This window comes from Oncorhynchus clarkii, chromosome 20, assembly GCF_045791955.1.
Source record: "Oncorhynchus clarkii lewisi isolate Uvic-CL-2024 chromosome 20, UVic_Ocla_1.0, whole genome shotgun sequence".
In the NCBI taxonomy this organism is placed as follows: Eukaryota; Metazoa; Chordata; class Actinopteri; order Salmoniformes; family Salmonidae; genus Oncorhynchus; species Oncorhynchus clarkii.
Window position 1 is genome coordinate 1,826,000 of NC_092166.1, and position 24,237 is coordinate 1,850,236.

Below are 24,237 nucleotides of genomic sequence, written 5' to 3' on the forward strand. Positions count from 1 at the left end.
ATCCATCCCCATCCATCCATCCATCCATCCCCATCCATCCATCCATCCCCATCCATCCATCCATCCATCCCCATCCATCCATCCATCCCATCCATCCATCCAGCCATGTCCATCCATCCCCGTCCATCCATCCATCCATGTCCATCCCCATCCATCCATGTCCATCCATCCATCCCCATCCATCCATCCATCCATCCATGTCCAGCCATGTCCATCCATCCATCCATGTCCATCCATCCAGCCATGTCCATCCATCCATCCATGTCCATCCATCCATCCAGCCATGTGCATCCATCCAGCCATGTCCAGCCATCCATGTCCATCCATGTCCATCCATGTCCATCCATCCATCCAGCCATGTGCATCCATCCAGCCATGTCCAGCCATCCATGTCCATCCATGTCCATCCATGTCCATCCATGTCCATCCATGTCCATCCATCCATCCATCCACAGGAAATAAGAGAAAACAGAATGAAATAAAGAAAAAAATCTGTTTCCTGAAGACGCTCTAATGAAGTTCCAGTGTTCAACAACTGGGTGTGTTTCAAAAGGTCATTTTAAAAAACAAAAAGGAAGCAGTATTCATGGTAATGTTTCTTCTGGTTCTGGTGTACACGCATTTCCCTATTTCTGTTATACTGGAGCTGTGATCAGAAACGACTTGGTAAATGGAGAATGTATCACTCTCCATGTGTTACAGTCGTCTGTTTCTCTGTCCTCCAGTTCAGAACGTTCATATGGAATACAGTTTCCAACAGTCTTTCTGGCCTTCAATAATCTCGCAGGTCTTTTCTGGCTCTCTCCATCCATCCGTCCATTTTTTCATTCATCAGTTCGTTATGAGGGTTATCTTTCCGCCAAGTACACAGACAATCATGGTTCTGGCCCGTTGGGTCCTGCCTGCCTGTCTGTCTGCACAAGGCAGGTCATCACAGCAGGCGTTAGTCTGTGTTGTAGTACTGCAGGAGGGTCAACAGGGAGCGCTCTAACTGTACAAAGAGAGAGATAGCAGGGTGTAGAGCACACAGCTCAATTTCGGCACTGCTTTCCTCCCATTAGTCAGTCTGTGCTGTTCCCTTTGCTGTTCCTCTCCCCTTCACCAGTGTCGCCTGGAGGCCTCTCCCCTTCACCAGTGTCGCCTGGAGGTCTCTCCCATTCACTAGTGTCGCCTGGAGGCCTCTCCCCTTCACCAGTGTCGCCTGGAGGCCTCTCCCCTTCACCAGTGTCGCCTGGAGGTCTCTCCCCTTCACCAGTGTCGCCTAGAGGCCTCTCCCCTTCACTAGTGTCGCCTGGAGGCCTCTCCCCTTCACTAGTGTCTCTGGAGGCCTCTCCCCTTCACTAGTGTCGCCTGGAGGCCTCTCCCCTTCACTAGTGTCTCTGGAGGCCTCTCCCCTTCACCAGTGTCGCCTGGAGGCCTCTCCCCTTCACTAGTGTCTCTGGAGGCCTCTCCCCTTCACCAGTGTCGCCTGGAGGCCTCTCCCCTTCACTAGTGTCTCTGGAGGCCTCTCCCCTTCACCAGTGTCGCCTGGAGGCCTCTCCCCTTCACTAGTGTCTCTGGAGGCCTCTCCCCTTCACCAGTGTCACCTGGAGGCCTCTCCCCTTCACCAGTGTCGCCTGGAGGCCTCTCCCCTTCACCAGTGTCGCCTGGAGGCCTCTCCCCTTCACCAGTGTCGCCTGGAGGCCTCTCCCCTTCACCAGTGTCGCCTGGAGGCCTCTCCCCTTCACCAGTGTCGCCTGGAGGCCTCTCCCCTTCACCAGTGTCGCCTGGAGGCCTCTCCCCTTCACCAGTGTCGCCTGGAGGCCTCTCCCCTTCACCAGTGTCGCCTGGAGGCCTCTCCCCTTCACCAGTGTCGCCTGGAGGCCTCTCCCCTTCACCAGTGTAGCCTGGAGGCCTCTCCCCTTCACCAGTGTCGCCTGGAGGCCTCTCCCCTTCACTAGTGTCTCTGGAGGCCTCTCCCCTTCACTAGTGTCTCTGGAGGCCTCTCCCCTTCACTAGTGTCTCTGGAGGCCTCTCCCCTTCACTAGTGTCTCTGGAGGCCTCTCCCCTTCACTAGTGTCTCTGGAGGCCTCTCCCCTTCACTAGTGTCTCTGGAGGCCTCTCCCCTTCACTAGTGTCTCTGGAGGCCTCTCCCCTTCACTAGTGTCTCTGGAGGCCTCTCCCCTTCACTAGTGTCGCCTGGAGGCCTCTCCCCTTCACTAGTGTCTCTGGAGGCCTCTCCCCTTCACTAGTGTCTCTGGAGGCCTCTCCCCTTCACTAGTGTCTCTGGAGGCCTCTCCCCTTCACCAGTGTCGCCTGGAGGCCTCTCCCCTTCACTAGTGTCTCTGGAGGCCTTGCCTCGTCCTCCTCTTAAAGAAACAGCAGCACCTGAAACAGAACACAAATTAACAATAGGATTAGATTCTTTATTGTTCAGACACTGACTATACAAAACATTAAGAACACCTGCTCTTTCCATGACCAGATGAATACCGATGAAAGATGAGACCCCTTATCGATGTCACTTGTTCAATCCACTTCAATCAGTGAGGGGGAGGAGACAGGTTAAAGGATGATTTTTAAGCCTTGAGACATGGATTGTGTATGTGTGCCATTCAGAGGGTGAATGGGCAGGACAAATCATTTGGGTGCCTTTGAACAGGGTATGGTAGTAGGTACCAGGCGCACCGGTTTGATTCAAGAACTGCAACGCTGCTGGGTTTTTCACGCTCAACAGTTTCCTGTGTGTGTCAAGAAAGGTCAACCACCCAAAAGGAAATCTAGCCAACTTGACAACTGTGGGAAGCATTGGAGTCAACATGGGCCAGCATCCCTGTGGAACGCTTTCAACACCTTGTAGAGTGAACATGGGCCAGCATCCCTGTGGAATGCTTTCAACACCTTGTAGAGGGAACATGGGCCAGCATCCCTGTGGAACGATTTCAACACCTTGTAGAGGGAACATGGGCCAGCATCCCTGTGGAACGATTTCAACACCTTGTAGAGGGAACATGGGCCAGCATCCCTGTGGAACGCTTTCAACACCTTGTAGAGTCAACGGGCCGACAAATTGAGGCTGTTCTGAGGGCAAAAACAGGTGCAACTCAATATTAAGACGGTGTATAATTATATACATTTTCATGCCAAACTAGATAGCCAACCTGGCTCAGATCCTAGTATGTGTTTTTTGCAGTGTTTATTCATCGACATTCCGGACTAATACATGGCTCTTAGCCAGAGGATGGACATGTTGGCCAGCTGGCCTAGAAGACCCGGTAACATTCAGGTCAACAAGCTGTTCCATTGAGATGTTTGAAAAGTCTACCTCTCACTGGTCTTTCGGGCTAGCTGGACATATGAATTAGCACCGTCTGAAAAGTACTAGCCCTGGGCTTATTTTCATCTTCATTCTTAGAGCAGTGAGTGTTGGGGAAGAGGGCAGAGGGGACGGAGGACGATGGAAGGAGAGGGTGGGATGGAGGATAGGGATCGGAGGAGACGGAGGGCAGAGGAAGGGGGGGGGGGGGGCGGGGGAAGTGGGGGCTGAGGAAGGACGAGGGACAGAGGAAGGACGAGGGACAGAGGAAGGACGAGGGACAGAGGAAGGACGAGGGACAGAGGAAGGAGGGACAGAGGAAGGAGGGACAGAGGAAGGACGAGGGGACGGAGGAAGGAGGGACAGAGGAAGAACGAGGGGACGGCGGAAGGAGGGACGGAGGGCGTCCATCTTACTTTGTGTCGTCGGCCACCTCCACCTCGGCCGGGGCGGTGATGGGGGCGTTGGAGTGGCCCGCAGTCGGATCGTCTGTATTCAGCTCCCCATTGGTCGAACTCATCACCTGCAGGGGAGCATCATGGAAAGTTAGATGTTAGAAAATGGTGGCTTACTGTGGTCATAAATATATGTCATGTCACTAACACTAAACTACATGACCAAAAGTATGTAAACACCTGCTCCTCCAACATCTAATTAAAAAACCATGGGCATTAATATGGACTTGTTCTCTCGTTTGCTACTATAACAGCCTCCATTCTTCTGGGAAGGCTTTCCACTAGATGTTGGAACATTGCTGCTATAACAGCCTCCACTCTTCTGGGAAGGCTTTCCACTAGATGTTGGAACATTGCTGCTATAACAGCCTCCACTCTTCTGGGAAGGCTTTCCACTAGATGTTAGAATATTGCTGCGGGAACTTGCTTCCATTGAGGTACTGATGTTGGGCGACTAGGCCTGGCTCGCAGTCAGCATTCTAACTCATCCCAAAGGTGTTCGATGAAGTTGAGGTCAGGGCTCTGTGCAGGCCAGTCAAGTTCTTACACACTAATCTCGACAAACCATTTCTGTATGGACCTCGCTTTGTGCACGGGGGCATCGTCATGTGGAAACAGGAAAGGGCCTCCCCCAAACTGTTGTCACAAAGTAGGAAGCACAGAACCGTCTAGAACGTCATTGTATGCTGTAGCGTTAAGATTTCCCTTCACTGGAACTAAGGGCCTATTCCGAACCATGAAACTACAGTTGGCATTGGGGCAGGTAGCGTTCTCCTGGCATCCGCCAAACCCAGATTTGTCCGTCGGACTGCCAGATGGTGAAGCGTGATTCATCACTCCAGAGAACGTGTTTCCACTGCACCAGAGGCCAATGGCGACGAGCTTTACGCCACTCCAGACGATACTTGGCGTTGAACATGGTGATCTGGGGCTTGTGTGCGGCTGCTCGGCCATGGAAACCCATTTCACAAGAACAGTTCTTGTGCTGACGTTGCTTCCAGAAGCAGGTTGGAAGTCAGTAGTGAACGAGGACAGACAATTTTTTTTTACACGGTTCAGAACTCAGCGGTCCCGATCTGTGAGGTTGTGTGGCCTCCTACTTTGTGGCTGAGTTGTTGTTTTGGCTCCTAGACGTTTCCACTTCACAATAACAGCACTTACAGTTGACCGGGGCAGCTCTAGCAGGACAGAAATTTGAGGAACTGACTTGTTGGAAAGGAGGCATCCTATGACGTTGCCCCCATCCACATCGACGGGACAGTAGTGGAGAAGGTGGAAAGTTAAGTTCCTCGGCGTACACATCACAGACAAACTGAAATGGTCCACCCACACAGACAGTGTGGTGAAGAAGGAGCAGCAGAACCTTAGGAGGCTGAAGAAATTTGTCTTGTCACCCAAAACCCTCCAGGACACCTACACCGCCCGATGTCACAGGAAGGCCAAAAAGATTGTCAAGGACAACAACCACTCGAGCCACTGCCTGTTCACCCCGCTATCATCCAGAAGGCGAGGTCAGTACAGGTGCATCAAAGCAGGGACCGAGAGACTGAAGAACAGCTTCTATCTCAAGGCCATCAGACTGTTAAACAGCCACCAGTAACTCAGAGAGGCTGCTGCCTACATTGAGACCCAATCACTGGACACTTTAAAGCATGCCACTTTAATAATGTTTACATATCTTTCATCACACAATATATATATTTTTGTTGCTCTTTTGCACCCCAGTATCTCTACTTGCACATCCATCACTCCAGTGTTTAATTGCTAAATTGTAATTATTTTGCCACAATGGCCTATTTATTGCCTTTACCTCCCTTATCTCACCTCATTTGCACACACTGTATATATAGACTTTTCTATTGTGTTATTGACTTTACGTTATTCAAGATGCATGTAAACAACACTCTAAAGATTGATTCAGTACATCGTTTGACAAGTTTCTACTGACTGTTACGGAACTTTTGGACATTTCGTCACATTATAGTGGACGAGCTTTGTGACTTTGGAATTGTTTACCAAACCCGCTAACCAAAGTAGCTAATTGGACATGAATAACAGACATTTTCTAACAAATCAAGCCTTTATTGTGGACCTGGGATTCCTAGGACTGCATTCTGATGAAGTTGATCAAAGGTAAGGAAACATTTATCATGTATTTTCTGGTTTCTGTTGACTCCAACATGGAGGCTAATTTGGCCTCTGTTCTGAGCTCCGTCTCAGATTATTGCATGGGTTGCTTTTTCCGGAAACTTCTAACGCGCCAATGTAAACTCAGATTTTTTTATATAAATATGAACTTTATCAAACAAAACATGCATGTATTGTGTAACATGAAGTCCTATGAGTGTCATCTGATGAAGATAATTCAAGGTTAGTGATTAATTTTATCTTTATTTATGCTTTTTGTGAATGCTATATTTTGCTGGAAAATGGCTGTGCTTATTGTGGTTTGGTGGAGACCTAACATAATCGTTTGTAGTGCTTTTGCTGAAAAGCCTATTTGAAATCGGACACTTTGGTGGGATTAACAACGAGAATAGCTTTAAAATGATATAAGACACATGTATGTTTTAGGAATTGTAATTATGAGATTTCTGTGGTTTAAATTCGGTGCCCTCTATTTTCACTGGTATTTGTCATATCAATCCCGGTATCGGAATTGCAGCCATAACAGGTTAAGACACTTGGCCGTTTAGCTAACTCCAAACGGTGGGGACCGACGGCGAGCCAGACACCAGGGTATTAGTGGGACAACAGCACTAATTGCGTGCAAACTAGACTACAGGAATTGTATAACGTTAGCTAGTTGATGACAAAAATAGCACTCTGTAAAATGAAGCAGAAGTTAACAGAGTTCCTGTCAATAGAAGAGAAGCCACTTAATAACACCGTGTGATGGATTGGTAACAGTTAAACACTACGTTTTCTGAGGAGAGCTGCTAAAAATACTAGACACGTGAAGAAGAAACCAGAGCATTGTGGGTACTATACAGATACGTTGGGCTAACGGCCACAAAGACTTGATTGGCCGGTTAGGTGTGATTGAATAAGGTTTCAGCCTATAGTGAACCGACTGAAATAGAGACCTTGTGCAAAAGGAACAGCAGCAAAAGGAGCGAGGAAAGAACAGAGCAAAGAGAAAATGGAAAAGAAAGACATAGAGTAGAAAGAATGAAGACAAGTGTTTATCATCGAGGGACTACAACCACTGCCCAGTACCTGGACGGAGCCCCCCAGCCTATCAGCTGTTAGACGAGACCCCAGCAGCTCCCTATTGGTCACTGGAGTGGGCTGGGACTCACTTCCTTTGGGTTCTGGCGACTGGTGCGACAGCAAGGGAAGAGAGTACAGGACAAAGAGGGACAGATGGAGGGAGGACAGGACGAAGGGGGAGAGATGGAGGGAGGACAGGACAAAGGGGGAGAGAGATGGAGGGAGGACGAAGTGGGAGAGATGGAGGGAGGGCAGGACAAAGAGGGAGAGATGGAGGGAGGGCAGGACAAAGGGGGAGAGATGGAGGGAGGACAGGACAAAGAGGGAGAGATGGAGGGAGGACAGGACAAAGAGGGAGAGATGGAGGGAGGACAGGACAAAGAGGGAGAGATGGAGGGAGGACAGGACAAAGGGGGAGAGATGGAGGGAGGACAGGACAAAGGGGGAGAGAGATGGAGGGAGGACGAAGTGGGAGAGATGGAGGGAGGGCAGGACAAAGAGGGAGAGATGGAGGGAAGGCAGGACAAAGGGGGAGAGATGGAGGGAGGACGAAGGGGGAGAGATGGAGGGAGGACAGGACAAAGGGGGAGAGATGGAGGGAGGGCAGGACAAAGAGGGAGAGATGGAGGGAGGACAGGACAAAGAGGGAGAGATGGAGGGAGGACAGGACAAAGAGGGAGAGATGGAGGGAGGACAGGACAAAGAGGGAGAGATGGAGGGAGGACAGGACAAAGAGGGAGAGATGGAGAGAGGACAGGACAAAGAGGGAGAGATGGAGGGAGGGCAGGACAAAGGGGGAGAAATAAAGGGAGGAAGAAGAGAGATGAAGGAGGAGATGGTAAAGGAGGAAGGAGATGGAGGAGTGTAAAAGGAAAGAAAAAAACCCAATTAAGTTTAAAGAGGTTGTGTCTTTTCCCTCTTGTGCAGAAGCAGTTAGACAGCTACTTAGACAGTGCTCAACCAGAAGACACAGACAGACAGACCTGAGGGGCAGTGTGGTGACGTGGGGGGGGGGGGGAGAGTGCACGTGACATGCAGAAGCACAAACGGCTGAACAAGCTGACGGTCGGAGACTGAAACCAGTCTGTTTCTGGTCTCTTTAATATAGCCTGGGTACCAGTCTGTTTCTGGTCTCTTTAATATAGCCTGGGTACCAGTCTGTTTCTGGTCTCTTTAATATAGCCTGGGTACCAGTCTGTTTCTGGTCTCTTTAATATAGCCTGGGTACCAGTCTGTTTCTGGTCTCTTTAATATAGCCTGGGTACCAGTCTGTTTCTGGTCTCTTTAATATAGCCTGGGTACCAGTCTGTTTCTGGTCTCTTTAATATAGCCTGGGTACCAGTCTGTTTGGCTTGACAATGATGATTGAGTTGGCAGAAGTACCAGTGGATGTGGACCAGGCTACAGTTATGTTAGTAACACTAAAATGTCAAATTCAGCTAATGCAGAGAATGACGTGTGAAATTTGAATTAAAAAATGTTGAGCTTTTTCCTCAGAAAATTCTTCTGTCAGTTTTGCTGTAAGTCAGTCTATCAAGAGAAACTGAAGTAGCTGTTCTTCATCAAGGACTGGGTCTTCAGTGTGTGTGTGTGTGTGTGTGTGTGTGTGTCCTACCTGGTTTTTGGTCTGCTGCGTTGCCTTGTCTCTACTGCTGGACTGTAGGAGGGTCTCACTGGGGACTGGACCAATGGGAGTAGGCTGAGGAGAGGGGTTAAAGGTCATGATTAAAACTAAACAGCCAATAGGACTGTACTGAGGAGAGGGGTTAAAGGTCATGATTAAAACTAAACAGCCAATAGGACTGTACTGAGGAGAGGGGTTAAAGGTCATGATTAAAACTAAACAGCCAATAGGAGTGTACTGAGGGGTTAAAGGTCATCAATATGACTGTACTGAGGAGAGGGGTTAAAGGGCATGGTTAAAACTAAAACAGTAATTGTTGTTACCTTTCTGATAAACTCATCCATCTAACTTAGTAAGAATCCAAAATATAGCGTGAATCCCATGTATATCAATGATATGCATGCTGATACATGAGGCCCGTTGTCCTGCAGAGAGACAGAGCATTAATAGTAGAGATATGGACTGACCAGTGGCTTGCCGACCCAGTCGTACTCGTAATCAAAGACATAGCCGTTGCTATCGAAGAGGTCGGTGAAGAGTTTCCGTAAGTAGTCGTAGTCCGGCTTCTCCAAGAAGTCCAGAGAACCCACATAACGCAGGTAGGTGGCCATCTCTTCAACAAGGAGAGAAAAACACATTAAATACAGGTAGGAAAAACACAATGAAATACCTTTCCAATATTTCAGGTGTTACGTAGTTATTTACTCCTAACCAGCGGGATAACCTAAAGTACTGAAAGGAACTAGAAGTTGGACAGAAAGAAGGACAAAGAGAAGAGACCCAGACCTGGGAAGCTCTCACACAGCACCTCGATGGGCGTGGTTCTCTTGGTGTCACCTATCTTCTGATAGCGCTCCTTCAGAGTGTCTGCCTGGGAGGGAGAGTGGAAGGAGGGAGGGAGGGAGGGAGGGAGGGAGGGAGGGAGGGAGGGAGAGTGGAAGGGAGGGAGGGAGAGTGGAAGGGGGGGGAGGGAGGGAGAGTGGAAGGGGGGGAGGGAGGGAGAGTGGAAGGGAGGGAGGGAGGGAGAGTGGAAGGGAGGGAGGGAGAGTGGAAGGGAGGGAGGGAGGGAGGGAGGGAGGGAGGGAGGGAGGGAGGGAGGGAGGGAGGGAGGGAGGGAGAGTGGAGGGAGGGAGGGAGGGAGGGAGGGAGGGAGGGAGGGAGGGAGGGAGGGAGGGAGGGAGGGAGGGAGGGAGGGAGGGAGGGAGGGAGGGAGGGAGGGAGGGAGGGAGGGAGGGAGAGTGGAAGGAGGGAGGGAGAGAGAGTGGAAGGAGGGAGGGAGAGAGAGTGGAAGGAGGGAGGGGGAGAGAGTGGAAGGAGGGAGGGGGAGAGAGTGGAAAGAGGGAGAGAGTGGAAAGGAGGGAGGGAGAGAGTGGAAAGGAGGGAGGGAGGGAGGGAGGGAGGGAGAGTGGAAGGAAGGAGGGAGGGAGGGAGAGTGGAAGGAGGGAGGGAGGGAGAGTGGAAAGAGGGAGGGAGGGAGAGTGGAAAGAGGGAGGGAGGGTGGAAGGGAAAGAGGGAGGGAGGGTGGAAGGGAAAGAGGGAGGGAGGGTGGAAGGGAGGTGGTGTAAGAGATAATGAAGGTTCATTTGGATGATTAAGAGTCAGTACTTAGTCACGAGAAAGGTTCTGCTGCACACGGAAACAAAACACTGGCACACGGAAACGCGCACTGGCACACGGAAACAACGCCCTGGCACACGGAAACAACGCCCTGGCACACGGAAACAACGCCCTGGCACACGGAAACAACGCACTGGCACACGGAAACAACGCACTGGCACACGGAAACAACGCACGGGCACACGGAAACAACGCACGGGCACACGGAAACAACGCACTGGCACACGGAAACAACGCCCTGGCACACGGAAACAACGCCCTGGCACACGGAAACAACGCCCTGGCACACGGAACCAACGCACTGGCACACGGAACCAACGCACTGGCACACGGAACCAACAATGTGAGATGGAGATCTGTGCCTGAAGGCTGTGTGTCTGTCTGGACTGATAAAGTAGTGAGGTCTAGTCGACAGACAGTCTGACAGTAGCGGTCCTAACATGGACCTTTGAGCAACATAGACCACATTATCAGAAGGCTGTGCCAATGCTCCGTGTGCTTTGTTTTTGCTTTGTCATTATGGGGAATTGTGTGTAGATTGATGAGGGAAAACAATACGTATTTAATTAATGCATTTTAGAATAACACTCCAACTGTAAAGGTCAAGGGGTCTGAATACTTTCCACATTTACTGGATATATAGTGTATAGACAGAGGGGACTCTGTTAGTGTGGTCTTGTTCCTGTATCCTCATGGGGGAACTGAAATTCACCCAAAAAAGACGAGTAAAACAAAGAAAAATCTCCTTGGTGGGGACATTTCACATCTGCATGAGGAAAAAGGCTACCTTAACCTTAGCGGTTAGGTGTTAATAAGGTTAGTAAAACAGGTGTGTTTGTTCCTACCTTCAGGCCTTGCCAGGGCAGACTGCCTCGCAGGAAGTACATGAACATGTGACCTAGAGCTTCCAGGTCATCTCTCCTGCTTTGTTCTACAGAGACAGGAAACACACACACACACACACACAGAAACATATTCAGAGGAACAAATTGAGTTCCTGATAATACCCACTGTAGACCCAGATAAACCGAACAATCATTATTAACCCTGATTCAAAGATGGGCATAGAAAATGTAATATGTAAGAGCTCGTTTCTCAGATCCAGGTTAAACCTACTCCTGGACTTTCAACTAGCCCTGTGAAACAAACCCTAAAATACCTCAAGTTGGACAACAGAGGCAGTGTAAAGTTTGGGAATTTTCAACAACAAAACATTTTTTGGGATCAGAATTGATTAAACATGAGATTCCTCAGGCTTAACGTAAACACACACACACACGGCTTGATGCAGTCCAACGCCTTGAACTGATACTAACCATAGAGACTTCCACTGCTAATAAGGGATAGGTTAGAATTTCCTAAAACTCAGGAAGTAGATGAAGGTATCAAGGCATTGGCCGTATCCAGACTGTCAGACCTTGGGCCATAGCGGGACATTCAGTAATGCCGGCAATGAACACAAGGGGTGCTGTTTTCAAACCACACTGATAGTGTAATCTGTAGGTTAGCAATGCTAACAAGTTCATGTACTGCATTAGAGAATGCTAACGGGACCATTTTTGATTTATTTTACCTTCATATAACTAGGCAAGTCAGTCCTTATTTTCAGTGACGGCCTAGGAACAGTGGGTTAACTGCCTTGTTCAGGGGCAGAACGACAGATTTGTACCTTGTCGGCTCAGGGATTCGATCTTGCAACCTTTCGGTTACTAGTCCAACGTTCTAACCACTAGGCTACCTGCAATTGCAACACAGTTTCACGCACACACACACACACACCAGTCAAAAGTTTGGACACACCTACTCATTCAAGGGATTATTTAGAAAATGTTACACATTGTAGAATAATAGTGAAGACATTAAATAACACATATCATGTAGTAACCAAAAAAATAAATTCTAAATATATTTTATATTCGAAATTCTTCAAATAGCCACCCTTTGCCTTGACAGCTTTGCATACTTTTGGCATTCTCTCAACCAGCTTCATCAAGGCATTCTCTCAACCAGCTTCGTCAAGGCATTCTCTCAACCAGCTTCGTCAAGGCATTCTCTCAACCAGCTTCGTCAAGGCATTCTCTCAACCAGCTTCGTCAAGGCATTCTCTCAACCAGCTTCGTCAAGGCATTCTCTCAACCAGCTTCGTCAAGGCATTCTCTCAACCAGCTTCGTCAAGGCATTCTCTCAACCAGCTTCGTCAAGGCATTCTCTCAACCAGCTTCGTCAAGGCATTCTCTCAACCAGCTTCGTCAAGGCATTCTCTCAACCAGCTTCATCAAGGCATTCTCTCAACCAGCTTCATCAAGGCATTCTCTCAACCAGCTTCGTCAAGGCATTCTCTCAACCAGCTTCGTCAAGGCATTCTCTCAACCAGCTTCGTCAAGGCATTCTCTCAACCAGCTTCGTCAAGGCATTCTCTCAACCAGCTTCGTCAAGGCATTCTCTCAACCAGCTTCATCAAGGCATTCTCTCAACCAGCTTCATCAAGGCATTCTCTCAACCAGCTTCGTCAAGGCATTCTCTCAACCAGCTTCATCAAGGCATTCTCTAAACCAGCTTCATCAAGGCATTCTCTCAACCAGCTTCGTCAAGGCATTCTCTCAACCAGCTTCGTCAAGGCATTCTCTCAACCAGCTTCATCAAGGCAAAGGGTGGCTATTTTGAAGAATCTCAAATATAAAATATATTTTTATTTGTTTAATACTTTTTTGGTTACAACATGATTCCATACGTGTTATTTCATAGTTTTGATGTCTTTACTACTTTTCTACAATGTAGAAAATAGTAAAAAGAAAGAAAAACCCTTGAATGAGTAAGTGTGTCCAAACTTTTGACTGGTACTGTATGTATACAAGTAACTCAAAGACTAGTCACAGTTTGCTGCAGCAAATGAATCATAACCAGGAGGATTCTCAGCTGTTACCAAGCGAATGCTTAATTTTGGAATAGCAAACCACTTACGGGGCATTTCAAAAAGTATTCATACCCCTGGACTTTATCCACATTTTGTTCCGTTACAGCCTTATTCTACAAATAAAAACAGAAATATCACATTTACATAAGTATTTCAGACCCTTTACTATAAGACTCCATATTGAGCTCAGGTGCATCCTGTTTCCATTGATCACCCTTGATGTTTCTACAACATGGAGTCCACCTGTGGTAAATTAGATTGATTGGACATGATTAGGAAAGGCTTCTATTCCAATATAATCCATCCACCTGTCAGGTGTGGCATATCAAGAAGCTGATTGAACAGCATTATCATTACACAGGTGCGCCTTGTGCTGGGGACAATAAAAGGCCCCTATGTCCAGTTGTCACACAACAATGCCACAGATGTCTCAAGTTGAGGGTGCGTGGCATGCCAAGTCAAGATGTAGTCAAGATGGCGTAGCAGTAGGACGTATTGTCGTGTAGTGTCCCTTGTATATATCGTTTGTTTTCGTTTTTTTCTTCACATATCTTTAAAACTTTTTGCTGAACCTCAACTTCTTCTAAATACTCTCCTGCAACCCGCCTCACCCAACGTAGCTATTTTTCCTAAAGTATTTATATTTACTTCGGACCTGGAACCCCTCAACTGAAGCTAGCCAACGAACTACCAGCTTCAGCAAAACATTGCTAGCGGTCTTCAGCTAACCGGTCATCAGCTAACCTTTAGCTCGGAAAGCTCTCGCCAGTTCGAACAACGCGACTCTAACCAGAGCATAACGGACCTATTTATTATTTTATTTTACATCCCCGGATTCCCATCGCAAACGGAACATTTTGAGCTCCTGGGCTACAATATCCAGACCCACGACCGGTCCATCGATGTCACTGCATGAAGAGGAATAAACAGATACCCCCATCGCGACGTCCCCAAAGGCTAACTCTCTAGCCCTTGCTATCTCCTTGCTTGCAAATTCGGCCTGCTAACTGCTAGCTTGTTTAGCCCGGTCCGCTAACTGCTACCGTGTTTAGCACCGTCTACTAACTGTTAGCTTGTTAGCACAGGCCTGCTAACCGTCTGAATCGCCGAGTCCCAAACACTCACTGAACCCATATTTACTTTCTATCCCTTTTCGATTTTTAATTTGTTTATACCTTCCGGTAACCTGCCTCACCCAATGTGATACGGAACCGCTATTATCTTTACATTTTTAGAACACACTCAAGAACCTCCAGAAGCTAACCAGCTAACTGGCTACAAGCTATTTGGTCATTGTTAGTTTTCTAACCTGGATAACACTCGCCAGTCCAGCTTCCCTGCCCCATCCACCGCTGCCCCTTGGACACTGATCACTTGGCTACATAGCTGATGCATGCTGGACTGTCCATTAATCACGGTAATCCATTCTGCTTGTTTATGTTTTATCTGTCGGCCCCAGCCGCACTTAGGCTCTGTGTGTAGTTAATCCGACCCTCTCTGCCTAATCAATCGCCATTCTACCTGCTGTTGTTGTGCTAGCTGATTAGCTGTTGTCTCACCTACTGTTTTAGCTAGCTCTCCCAATTCAACACCTGTGATTACTGTATGCCTCGCTGTATGTCTCTCTCAAATGTCAATATGCCTTGTATACTGTTGTGCAGGTTAGTTATCATTGTTTTAGTTTACAATGGAGCCCCTAGTTCCACTCTTTATACCCCTGTTACCTCCTTTGTCCCACCCCCCACACATGCGGTGACCTCACCCATTACAACCAGCATGTCCAGAGATACAACCTCTCTCATCATCACCCAGTGCCTGGGCTTACCTCCGCTGTACCCGCACCCCACCATACCCCTGTTTGCGCATTATGCCCGGAATATATTCTACCATGCCCAGAAACCTGCTCCTCTTATTCTCTGTCCCCAACGCCCTAGGCGACCAGTTTTGATAGCCTTCAGCCGCACCCTCATACTACTCCTTCTCTGTTCCGCGGGTGATGTGGAGGTAAACCCAGGCCCTGCATGTCCCCAGGCACCCTCATTTGTTGACTTCTGTGATCGAAAAAGCCTTGGTTTCATGCATGTCAACATCAGAAGCCTCCTCCCTAAGTTTGTCTTACTCACTGCTCTAGCACACTCTGCTAACCCTGATGTCCTTGCCGTGTCTGAATCCTGGCTCAGGAAGGCCACCAAAAATTCGGAGATTTCCATACCCAACTATAACATCTTCCGTCAAGATAGAACTGCCAAAGGAGGAGGAGTTGCAGTCTACTGCAGAGAGAGCCTGCAAAGTAATGTCATACTTTCCAGGTCCATACCCAAACAGTTCGAACTACTAATTTTGAAAATTACTCTCTCCAGAAATAAGTCTCTCACTGTTGCCGCCTGCTACCGACCCCCCTCAGCTCCCAGCTGTGCCCTGGACACCATTTGTGAATTGATCGCCCCCCATCTAGCTTCAGAGTTTGTTCTGTTAGGTGACCTAAACTGGGATATGCTTAACACCCCGGCAGTCCTACAATCTAAGCTAGATGCCCTCAATCTCACTCAAATCATCAAGGAACCCACCAGGTACAACCCTAACTCTGTAAACAAGGGCACCCTCATTGACGTCATCCTGACCAACTGGCCCTCCAAATACACCTCCGCTGTCTTCAACCAGGATCTCAGCGATCACTGCCTCATTGCCTGTATCCGCTACGGAGCCGCAGTCAAACGACCACCCCTCATCACTGTCAAACGCTCCCTAAAACACTTCTGTGAGCAGGCCTTTCTAATCGACCTGGCCCGGGTATCCTGGAAGGACATTGACCTCATCCCGTCAGTTGAGGATGCCTGGTCTTTCTTTAAAAGTAACTTCCTCACCATTTTAGATAAGCATGCTCCGTTCAAAAAATGCAGAACTAAGAACAGATATAGCCCCTGGTTCACTCCAGACCTGACTGCCCTCGACCAGCACAAAAACATCCTGTGGCGGACTGCACTAACATCGAACAGTCCCCGCGATATGCAACTGTTCAGGGAAGTCAGGAACCAATACACACAGTCAGTCAGGAAAGCTAAAGCCAACTTCTTCAGGCAGAAGTTTGCATCCTGTAGCTCCAACTCCAAAAAGTTCTGGGACACTGTTAAGTCCATGGAGAACAAGAGCACCTCCTCCCAGCTGCCCACTGCACTGAGGCTAGGTAACACGGTCACCACCGATAAATCCATGATTATCGAAAACTTCAACAAGCATTTCTCAACGGCTGGCCATGCCTTCCGCCTGGCTACTCCAACCTCGTCCAACAGCTCCCCCCCCCCCCCCGCAGCTACTCGCCCAAGCCTCTCCAGGTTCTCCTTTACCCAAATCCAGATAGCAGATGTTCTGAAAGAGCTGCAAAACCTGGACCCGTACAAATCAGCTGGGCTTGACAATCTGGACCCTCTATTCCTGAAACTATCCGCCGCCATTGTCGCAACCCCTATTACCAGCCTGTTCAACCTCTCTTTCATATCGTCTGAGATCCCCAAGGATTGGAAAGCTGCCGCAGTCATCCCCCTCTTCAAAGGGGGCGACACCCTGGACCCAAACTGTTACAGACCAATATCCATCCTGCCCTGCCTATCTAAGGTCTTCGAAAGCCAAGTCAACAAACAGATCACTGACCATCTTGAATCCCACCGTACCTTCTCCGCTGTGCAATCTGGTTTCCGAGCTGGTCACGGGTGTACCTCAGCCACGCTCAAGGTACTAAACGATATCATAACCGCCATCGATAAAAGACAGTACTGTGCAGCCGTCTTCATAGACCTTGCCAAGGCTTTCGACTCTGTCAATCACCGTATTCTTATTGGCAGACTCAGTAGCCTCGGTTTTTCGGATGACTGCCTTGCCTGGTTCACCAATTACTTTGCAGACAGAGTTCAGTGTGTCAAATCGGAGGGCATGCTGTCCGGTCCTCTGGCAGTCTCTATGGGGGTGCCACAGGGTTCAATTCTCGGGCCGACTCTTTTCTCTGTATATATCAATGATGTTTCTCATGCTGCGGGCGATTCCCTGATCCACCTCTACGCAGACGACACCATTCTATATACTTCCGGCCCGTCCTTGGACACTGTGCTATCTAACCTCCAAACGAGCTTCAATGCCATACAGCACTCCTTCCGTGGCCTCCAACTGCTCTTAAACGCTAGTAAAACCAAATGCATGCTTTTCAACCGTTCGCTGCCTGCACCCGCACGCCTGACCAGCATCACCACCCTGGATGGTTCCGACCTTGAATATGTCGACATCTATAAGTACCTAGGTGTCTGGCTAGACTCTAAACTCTCCTTCCAGACCCATATCAAACATCTCCAATCGAAAATCAAATCAAGAGTCGGCTTTCTATTCCGCAACAAAGCCTCCTTCACTCACGCCGCCAAACTTACCCTAGTAAAACTGACTATCCTACCGATCCTCGACTTCGGCGATGTCATCTACAAAATTGCTTCCAACACTCTACTCAGCAAACTGGATGCAGTTTATCACAGTGCCATCCGTTTTGTCACTAAAGCACCTTATACCACCCACCACTGCGACTTGTATGCTCTAATCGGCTGGCCCTCGCTACATATTCGTCGCCAGACCCACTGGCTCCAGCTCATCTACAAGTCCATGCTAGGTAAAGCTCCGCCTTATCTCAGTTCACTGGTTACGATGGCAACACCCATCCGTAGCACGCGCTCCAGCAGGTGTATCTCACTGATCATCCCTAAAGCCAACACCTCATTTGGCCGCCTTTCGTTCCAGTTCTCTGCTGCCTGTGATTGGAACGAATTGCAAAAATCACTGAAGTTGGAGACTTTTATCTCCCTCACCAACTTCAAACATCTGCTATCTGAGCAGCTAACCGATCGCTGCAGCTGTACATAGTCTATTGGTAAATAGCCCACCCATTTTCACCTACCTCATCCCCATACTGTTTTTATTTATTTATTTTTCTGCTCTTTTGCACACCAATATCTCTACCTTTACATAACCATCTGATCATTTATCACTCCAGTGTTAATCTGCATAATTGTAATTATTTGCCTACCTTCTCATGCCTTTTGCACACAATGTATATATAGACTCCCCTTTTTTCTACTGTGTTATTGACTTGTTAATTGTTTACTCCATGTGTAACTCTGTGTTGTCTGTTCACACTGCTATGCCTTATCTTGGCCAGGTCGCAGTTGCAAATGAGAACTTGTTCTCAACTAGCCTACCTGGTTAAATAAAGGTTAAATAAATAAAAAAATAAATAAAAATGCCGACTGCAGGAAAGTCCACCAGAGCTTATTTTTTAAAGAATTTGGCAGAACATCCAACCAGCCTCACAACCGCAGACCCAAGGCGAGCAGTTTGCTGATGTCAACATTGTGAACAGAGGGCACCACGGTGGAGGTTGGCAGGCATAAGCTATGGACAACGAACACTATTTTTTTTATTTTTTTTTTTAATCGATGGCAATTTGAATGCACAGAAATACTGTGACGAGACCCTGAGGCCCATTTTTTTTAGGGTATCTGTGACCAACAGATTTATATCTCTATTCCCAGTCATGTGAAGTCCATTCATTGAATTCAATTGACTGATTTCATTATATGAACTATAACATCTGCCTGCTGCTGAAATGTCTCTAGGCTATGTAGGCCAGCCTGCGGCTGAAATGTCTCTCTAGGTTATGTAGGCCAGCCTGCTGATGAAATGTCTCTCTAGGCTATGTAGGCCAGCCTGCTGATGAAATGTCTCTAGGCTATGTAGGCCAGCCTGCTGCTGAAATGTCTCTAGGCTACGCAGGCCAGCCTGCTGCTGAAATGTCTCTCTAGGCTATGTAGGCCAGCCTGCTGATGAAATGTCTCTCTAGGCTATGTAGGCCAGCCTGCTGATGAAATGTCTCTAGGCTATGTAGGCCAGCCTGCTGATGAAATGTCTCTAGGCTATGTAGCCTGCTGATGAAATGTCTCTCTAGGCTATGTAGGCCAGCCTGGTGATGAAATGTCTCTCTAGGCTATGTAGGCCAGCCTGCTGATGAAATGTATCTAGGCTATGTAGGCCAGCCTGCTGATGAAATGTCTCTCTAGGCTATGTAGGCCAGCCTGCTGATGAAATGTCTCTAGGCTATGCAGGCCAGCCTGCTGATGAAATGTCTCTAGGCTATGTAGGCCAGCCTGCTGATGAAATGTCTCTACCTGGCTGATGTAAATTGTTTGTTTAAGGTCGAGAGCCGTGCTGCTTCTTGACACAACGCCTACTTAACCCGGAAGGCAGCCGCACCAATGTGTCGGAGGGAAAGACCGTACACCTGACCGTTGTCAGCGGTCGGCCCGCCACAGGAGTCGCTAGTGCACAATGGGACAAGGACATCCCTGCCGGCCCTCCACTTTGACATTGTGGTATTGTGTGTAGGCAAATGACAAAAAAAATCTAAATTTAATCCATTTTCAATTCAGGCTATAACACAACAAAATGTGGAAAAAGTCAAGGTGAGTATTGACGCTCATGTAGGGTGCGGTGCCCGTCAGGCTGTTTACCTTTACTCAGGTGAGTATTGACGCTCATGTAGTGTGTGGTGCCCGTCAGGCTGTTTACCTTTGCCCAGGTGAGTATTGATGCTCATGTAACGTGCGGTGCCCGTCAGGCTGTTTACCTCTGCCCAGGTGAGTATTGATGCTAATGTAGTGTGTGGTGCCCGTCAGGCTGCTTACCTTTACCCAGGTGAGTATTGATGCTCATGTAGGGTGTGGTGCCTGTCAGGCTGTTTACCTCTGCCCAGGTGAGTATTGATGCTCATGTAGGGTGTGGTGCCCGTCAGGCTGTTTACCTCTGCCCAGGTGAGTATTGATGCTCATGTAGGGTGTGGTGCCCGTCAGGCTGTTTACCTCTGCCCAGGTGAGTATTGACGCTCATGTAACGTGCGGTGCCCGTCAGGCTCTTGTGCTCCCTGTAAGGGATGTGTTTCTTGGTCTCAGGGTCGATGTACTCTTTGGCCAGGCCGAAGTCGATGATGTGGATGGTGTGCTGCCGCTTGCTGCCGGGCCGGCCAACCAGGAAGTTCTCTGGCTTCACGTCCCGGTAGATCAGACTCCTGGTGTGGACGAACTCCATCCGCGTGATCTGGGGGAGGGAGGCAGGAGAGGGATGAGAGGAAGGAGGAAGACGAGACAGACCGGGTGAAAGAGATAAAGTGAGAGAGAGAAGCTTTTTTAAAGCAAAGAAGAATAATTATATTACGACGATTTGTTTTACTTTATAAAGGACTGAATGCTAAGTTAAGGATTCCTAGAACAGATACATCTTCAATTAGCATGGTGGTGTGAAGTGAGAGGTGTCAAAGCCCTTGAGCCCAACAACAGCAGGAGAGACAAAGCCCCCTCCAGTAGTCCAGAGGTCATTACAACACAGTACCCTCTGGGTGTAAAAAATGATAAGGCACGAAGAGGACAAAAAGAAAGTGCTTATGGGAAAATAAACTGACACTTTTTGCTGACTGTTATAAAAATAAGAACAGAAGCAACTTAATCTTCCACACAGACCATCCCCTGACACAGTGCTATATTAACCAGACCATCCCCTGGCATGGTGCTATATTAACCAGACCATCCCCTGACACAGTGCTATATTAACCAGACCATCCCCTGGCACAGTGCTATATTAACCAGACCATCCCCTGGCATGGTGCTATATTAACCAGACCATCCCCTGGCACAGTGCTATATTAACCAGACCATCCCCTGACACAGTGCTATATTAACCAGACCATCCCCTGGCACAGTGCTATATTAACCAGACCATCCCCTGGCACAGTGCTATATTAACCAGACCATCCCCTGGCACAGTGCTATATTAACCAGACCATCCCCTGGCACAGTGCTATATTAACCAGACCATCCCCTGGCACAGTGCTATATTAACCAGACCATCCCCTGACACAGTGCTATATTAACCAGACCATCCCCTGGCACAGTGCTATATTAACCAGACCATCCCCTGGCACAGTGCTATATTAACCAGACCATCCCCTGGCACAGTGCTATATTAACCAGACCATCCCCTGGCACAGTGCTATATTAACCAGACCATCCCCTGGCACAGTGCTATATTAACCAGACCATCCCCTGGCACAGTGCTATATTAACCAGACCATCCCCTGGCACAGTGCTATATTAACCAGACCATCCCCTGACATAGTGCTATATTAACCAGACCATCCCCTGGCACAGTGCTATATTAACCAGACTATCCCCTGACACAGTGCTATATTAACCAGACCATCCCCTGGCACAGTGCTATATTAACACAGACCATCCCCTGGCACAGTGCTATATTAACCAGACCATCCCCTGACACAGTGCTATATTAACCAGACCATCCCCTGGCACAGTGCTATATTAACCAGACCATCCCCTGGCACAGTGCTATATTAACCAGACCATCCCCTGACACAGTGCTATATTAACCAGACCATCCCCTGACATAGTGCTATATTAACCAGACCATCCCCTGGCACAGTGCTATATTAACCAGACCATCCCCTGACACAGTGCTATATTAACCAGACCATCCCCTGACACAGTGCTATATTATCCAGACCATCCCCTGGCATGGCACAGTGCTATATTAACCAGACCATCCCCTGGCACGGTGCTATATTAACCAGACCATCCCCTGGCACAGTGCTATATTAACCAGACCATCCCCTGACACAGTGCTATATTAACCAGACCATCCCCTGGCACAGTGCTATATTAACCAGACCATCCCCTGGCACAGTGCTATATTAACCAGACCATCCCCTGGCACAGTGCTATATTAACCAGACCATCCCCTGGCACAGTGCTATATTAACCAGACCATCCCCTGGCACAGTGCTATATTAACCAGACCATCCCCTGGCACAGTGCTATATTAACCAGACCATCCCCTGGCACAGTGCTATATTAACCAGACCATCCCCTGGCACAGTGCTATATTAACCAGACCATCCCCTGGCACAGTGCTATATTAACCAGACCATCCCCTGACACAGTGCTATATTAACCAGACCATCCCCTGGCATGGCACAGTGCTATATTAACCAGACCATCCCCTGGCACAGTGCTATATTAACCAGACCATCCCCTGGCACAGTGCTATATTAACCAGACCATCCCCTGACACAGTGCTATATTAACCAGACCATCCCCTGGCATGGCACAGTGCTATATTAACCAGACCATCCCCTGACACAGTGCTATATTAACCAGACCATCCCCTGGCATGGCACAGTGCTATATTAACCAGACCATCCCCTGACACAGTGCTATATTAACCAGACCATCCCCTGGCACAGTGCTATATTAACCAGACCATCCCCTGGCACAGTGCTATATTAACCAGACCATCCCCTGACACAGTGCTATATTAACCAGACCATCCCCTGGCATGGCACAGTGCTATATTAACCAGACCATCCCCTGGCACAGTGCTATATTAACCAGACCATCCCCTGGCACAGTGCTATATTAACCAGACCATCCCCTGGCACAGTGCTATATTAACCAGACCATCCCCTGGCATGGCACAGTGCTATATTAACAAGACCATCCCCTGGCATGGCACAGTGCTATATTAACCAGACCATCCCCTGGCATGGCACAGTGCTATATTAACCAGACCATCCCCTGGCATGGCACAGTGCTATATTAACCAGACCATCCCCTGGCATGGCACAGTGCTATATTAACCAGACCATCCCCTGGCATGGCACAGTGCTATATTAACCAGACCATCCCCTGGCATGGCACAGTGCTATATTTACCAGACCATCCCCTGGCATGGCACAGTGCTATATTTACCAGACCATCCCCTGGCATGGCAAAGTGCTATATTTACCAGACCATCCCCTGGCACAGTGCTATATTAACCAGACCATCCCCTGGCACAGTGCTATATTAACCAGACCATCCCCTGGCACAGTGCTATATTAACCAGACCATCCCCTGACACAGTGCTATATTAACACAGACCATCCCCTGGCACAGTGCTATATTAACCAGACCATCCCCTGGCACAGTGCTATATTAACCAGACCATCCCCTGGCACAGTGCTATATTAACCAGACCATCCCCTGGCACAGTGCTATATTAACCAGACCATCCCCTGGCATGGCACAGTGCTATATTAACCAGACCATCCCCTGGTACAGTGTTATATTAACCAGACCATCCCCTGGCACAGTGCTATATTAACCAGACCATCCCATGACATGGCACAGTGCTATATTAACCAGACCATCCCTGCCATAGCACAGCGCTAGATTAACCAGACCATCCCCTGGTATGGCACAGTGCTAGATTAACCAGACCATCCCCTGGCATAGCACAGTGCTAGATTAACCAGACCATCCCCTGGCATAGCACAGTGCTATATTAACCAGACCATCCCCTGGCATGGCACAGTGCTAGATTAACCAGACCATCCCCTGGCATGGCACAGTGCTAGATTAACCAGACCATCCCCTGGCATGGCACAGTGCTAGATTAACCAGACCATCCCCTGGCATAGCACAGTGCTAGATTAACCAGACCATCCCCTGTAGCGATGGGGGATAACTCAGGATACAGTCAGCTAATATAAATCTGGAACAGTAATGGTACAGGGCAACCCCAAACAGTTTCAGCTGGACTTTCACCTAATCAAAGAATTAGCACAGCAGGAGAAGCTCTCTCTTGAGAAAGATACCCCCACCCCGAGCGGGTCAGACCAGACATCATTATATAACCCCACAGACAAGCAACCCAAAGCGGGAAAGTCAACCTCCCAGCACAGAGTACTCCTCCCTCATTGAAATGAAGGGTACATTCACCCAGCTGGAGGTAAGGCAGGTGGAGCTGGAACACACTCCAGTCAGCACAAATAACAGTCCAGCTCAACACCACCCCCTCAACCAGACCCAGACAACAACACCCCCTCAACCAGACCCGGACAACAAAACCCCCTCAACCAGACCCGGACAACAACACCCCCTCAACCAGACCCGGACAACACCACCCCCTCAACCAGACAACAACACCCCCTCAACCAGACCCGGACAACAACACCCCCTCAACCAGACCCGGACAACAACACCCC

General features: G+C 48.7%; 1 protein-coding gene across 3 annotated transcripts in view; it reads right to left on the bottom strand.

Annotated features, from left to right (window-relative positions):
• Window positions 1–2,246: 2,246 nt before the first annotated feature.
• LOC139375775 (casein kinase I-like) overlaps window positions 2,247–24,237 on the bottom strand; it is a 61,918-nt gene continuing 39,927 nt past the window's right edge. For 2 of the 3 annotated variants that reach the window (XM_071117613.1, XM_071117615.1), the window contains exons 5-12: window positions 20,006–20,240; window positions 11,050–11,135; window positions 9,374–9,458; window positions 9,055–9,200; window positions 8,579–8,662; window positions 6,970–7,071; window positions 3,712–3,818; window positions 2,248–2,367 (exon numbers count right to left, since the gene is read on the bottom strand). In XM_071117613.1, the coding sequence (XP_070973714.1) occupies window positions 2,316–2,367; window positions 3,712–3,818; window positions 6,970–7,071; window positions 8,579–8,662; window positions 9,055–9,200; window positions 9,374–9,458; window positions 11,050–11,135; window positions 20,006–20,240 (897 nt within the window). In that variant the 3' untranslated portion in view covers window positions 2,248–2,315. Of the gene's footprint in view, window positions 2,368–3,711; window positions 3,819–6,969; window positions 7,072–8,578; window positions 8,663–9,054; window positions 9,201–9,373; window positions 9,459–11,049; window positions 11,136–20,005; window positions 20,241–24,237 lie in introns of all 3 variants that reach the window. The other variant, XM_071117616.1, reaches the window with a different exon arrangement.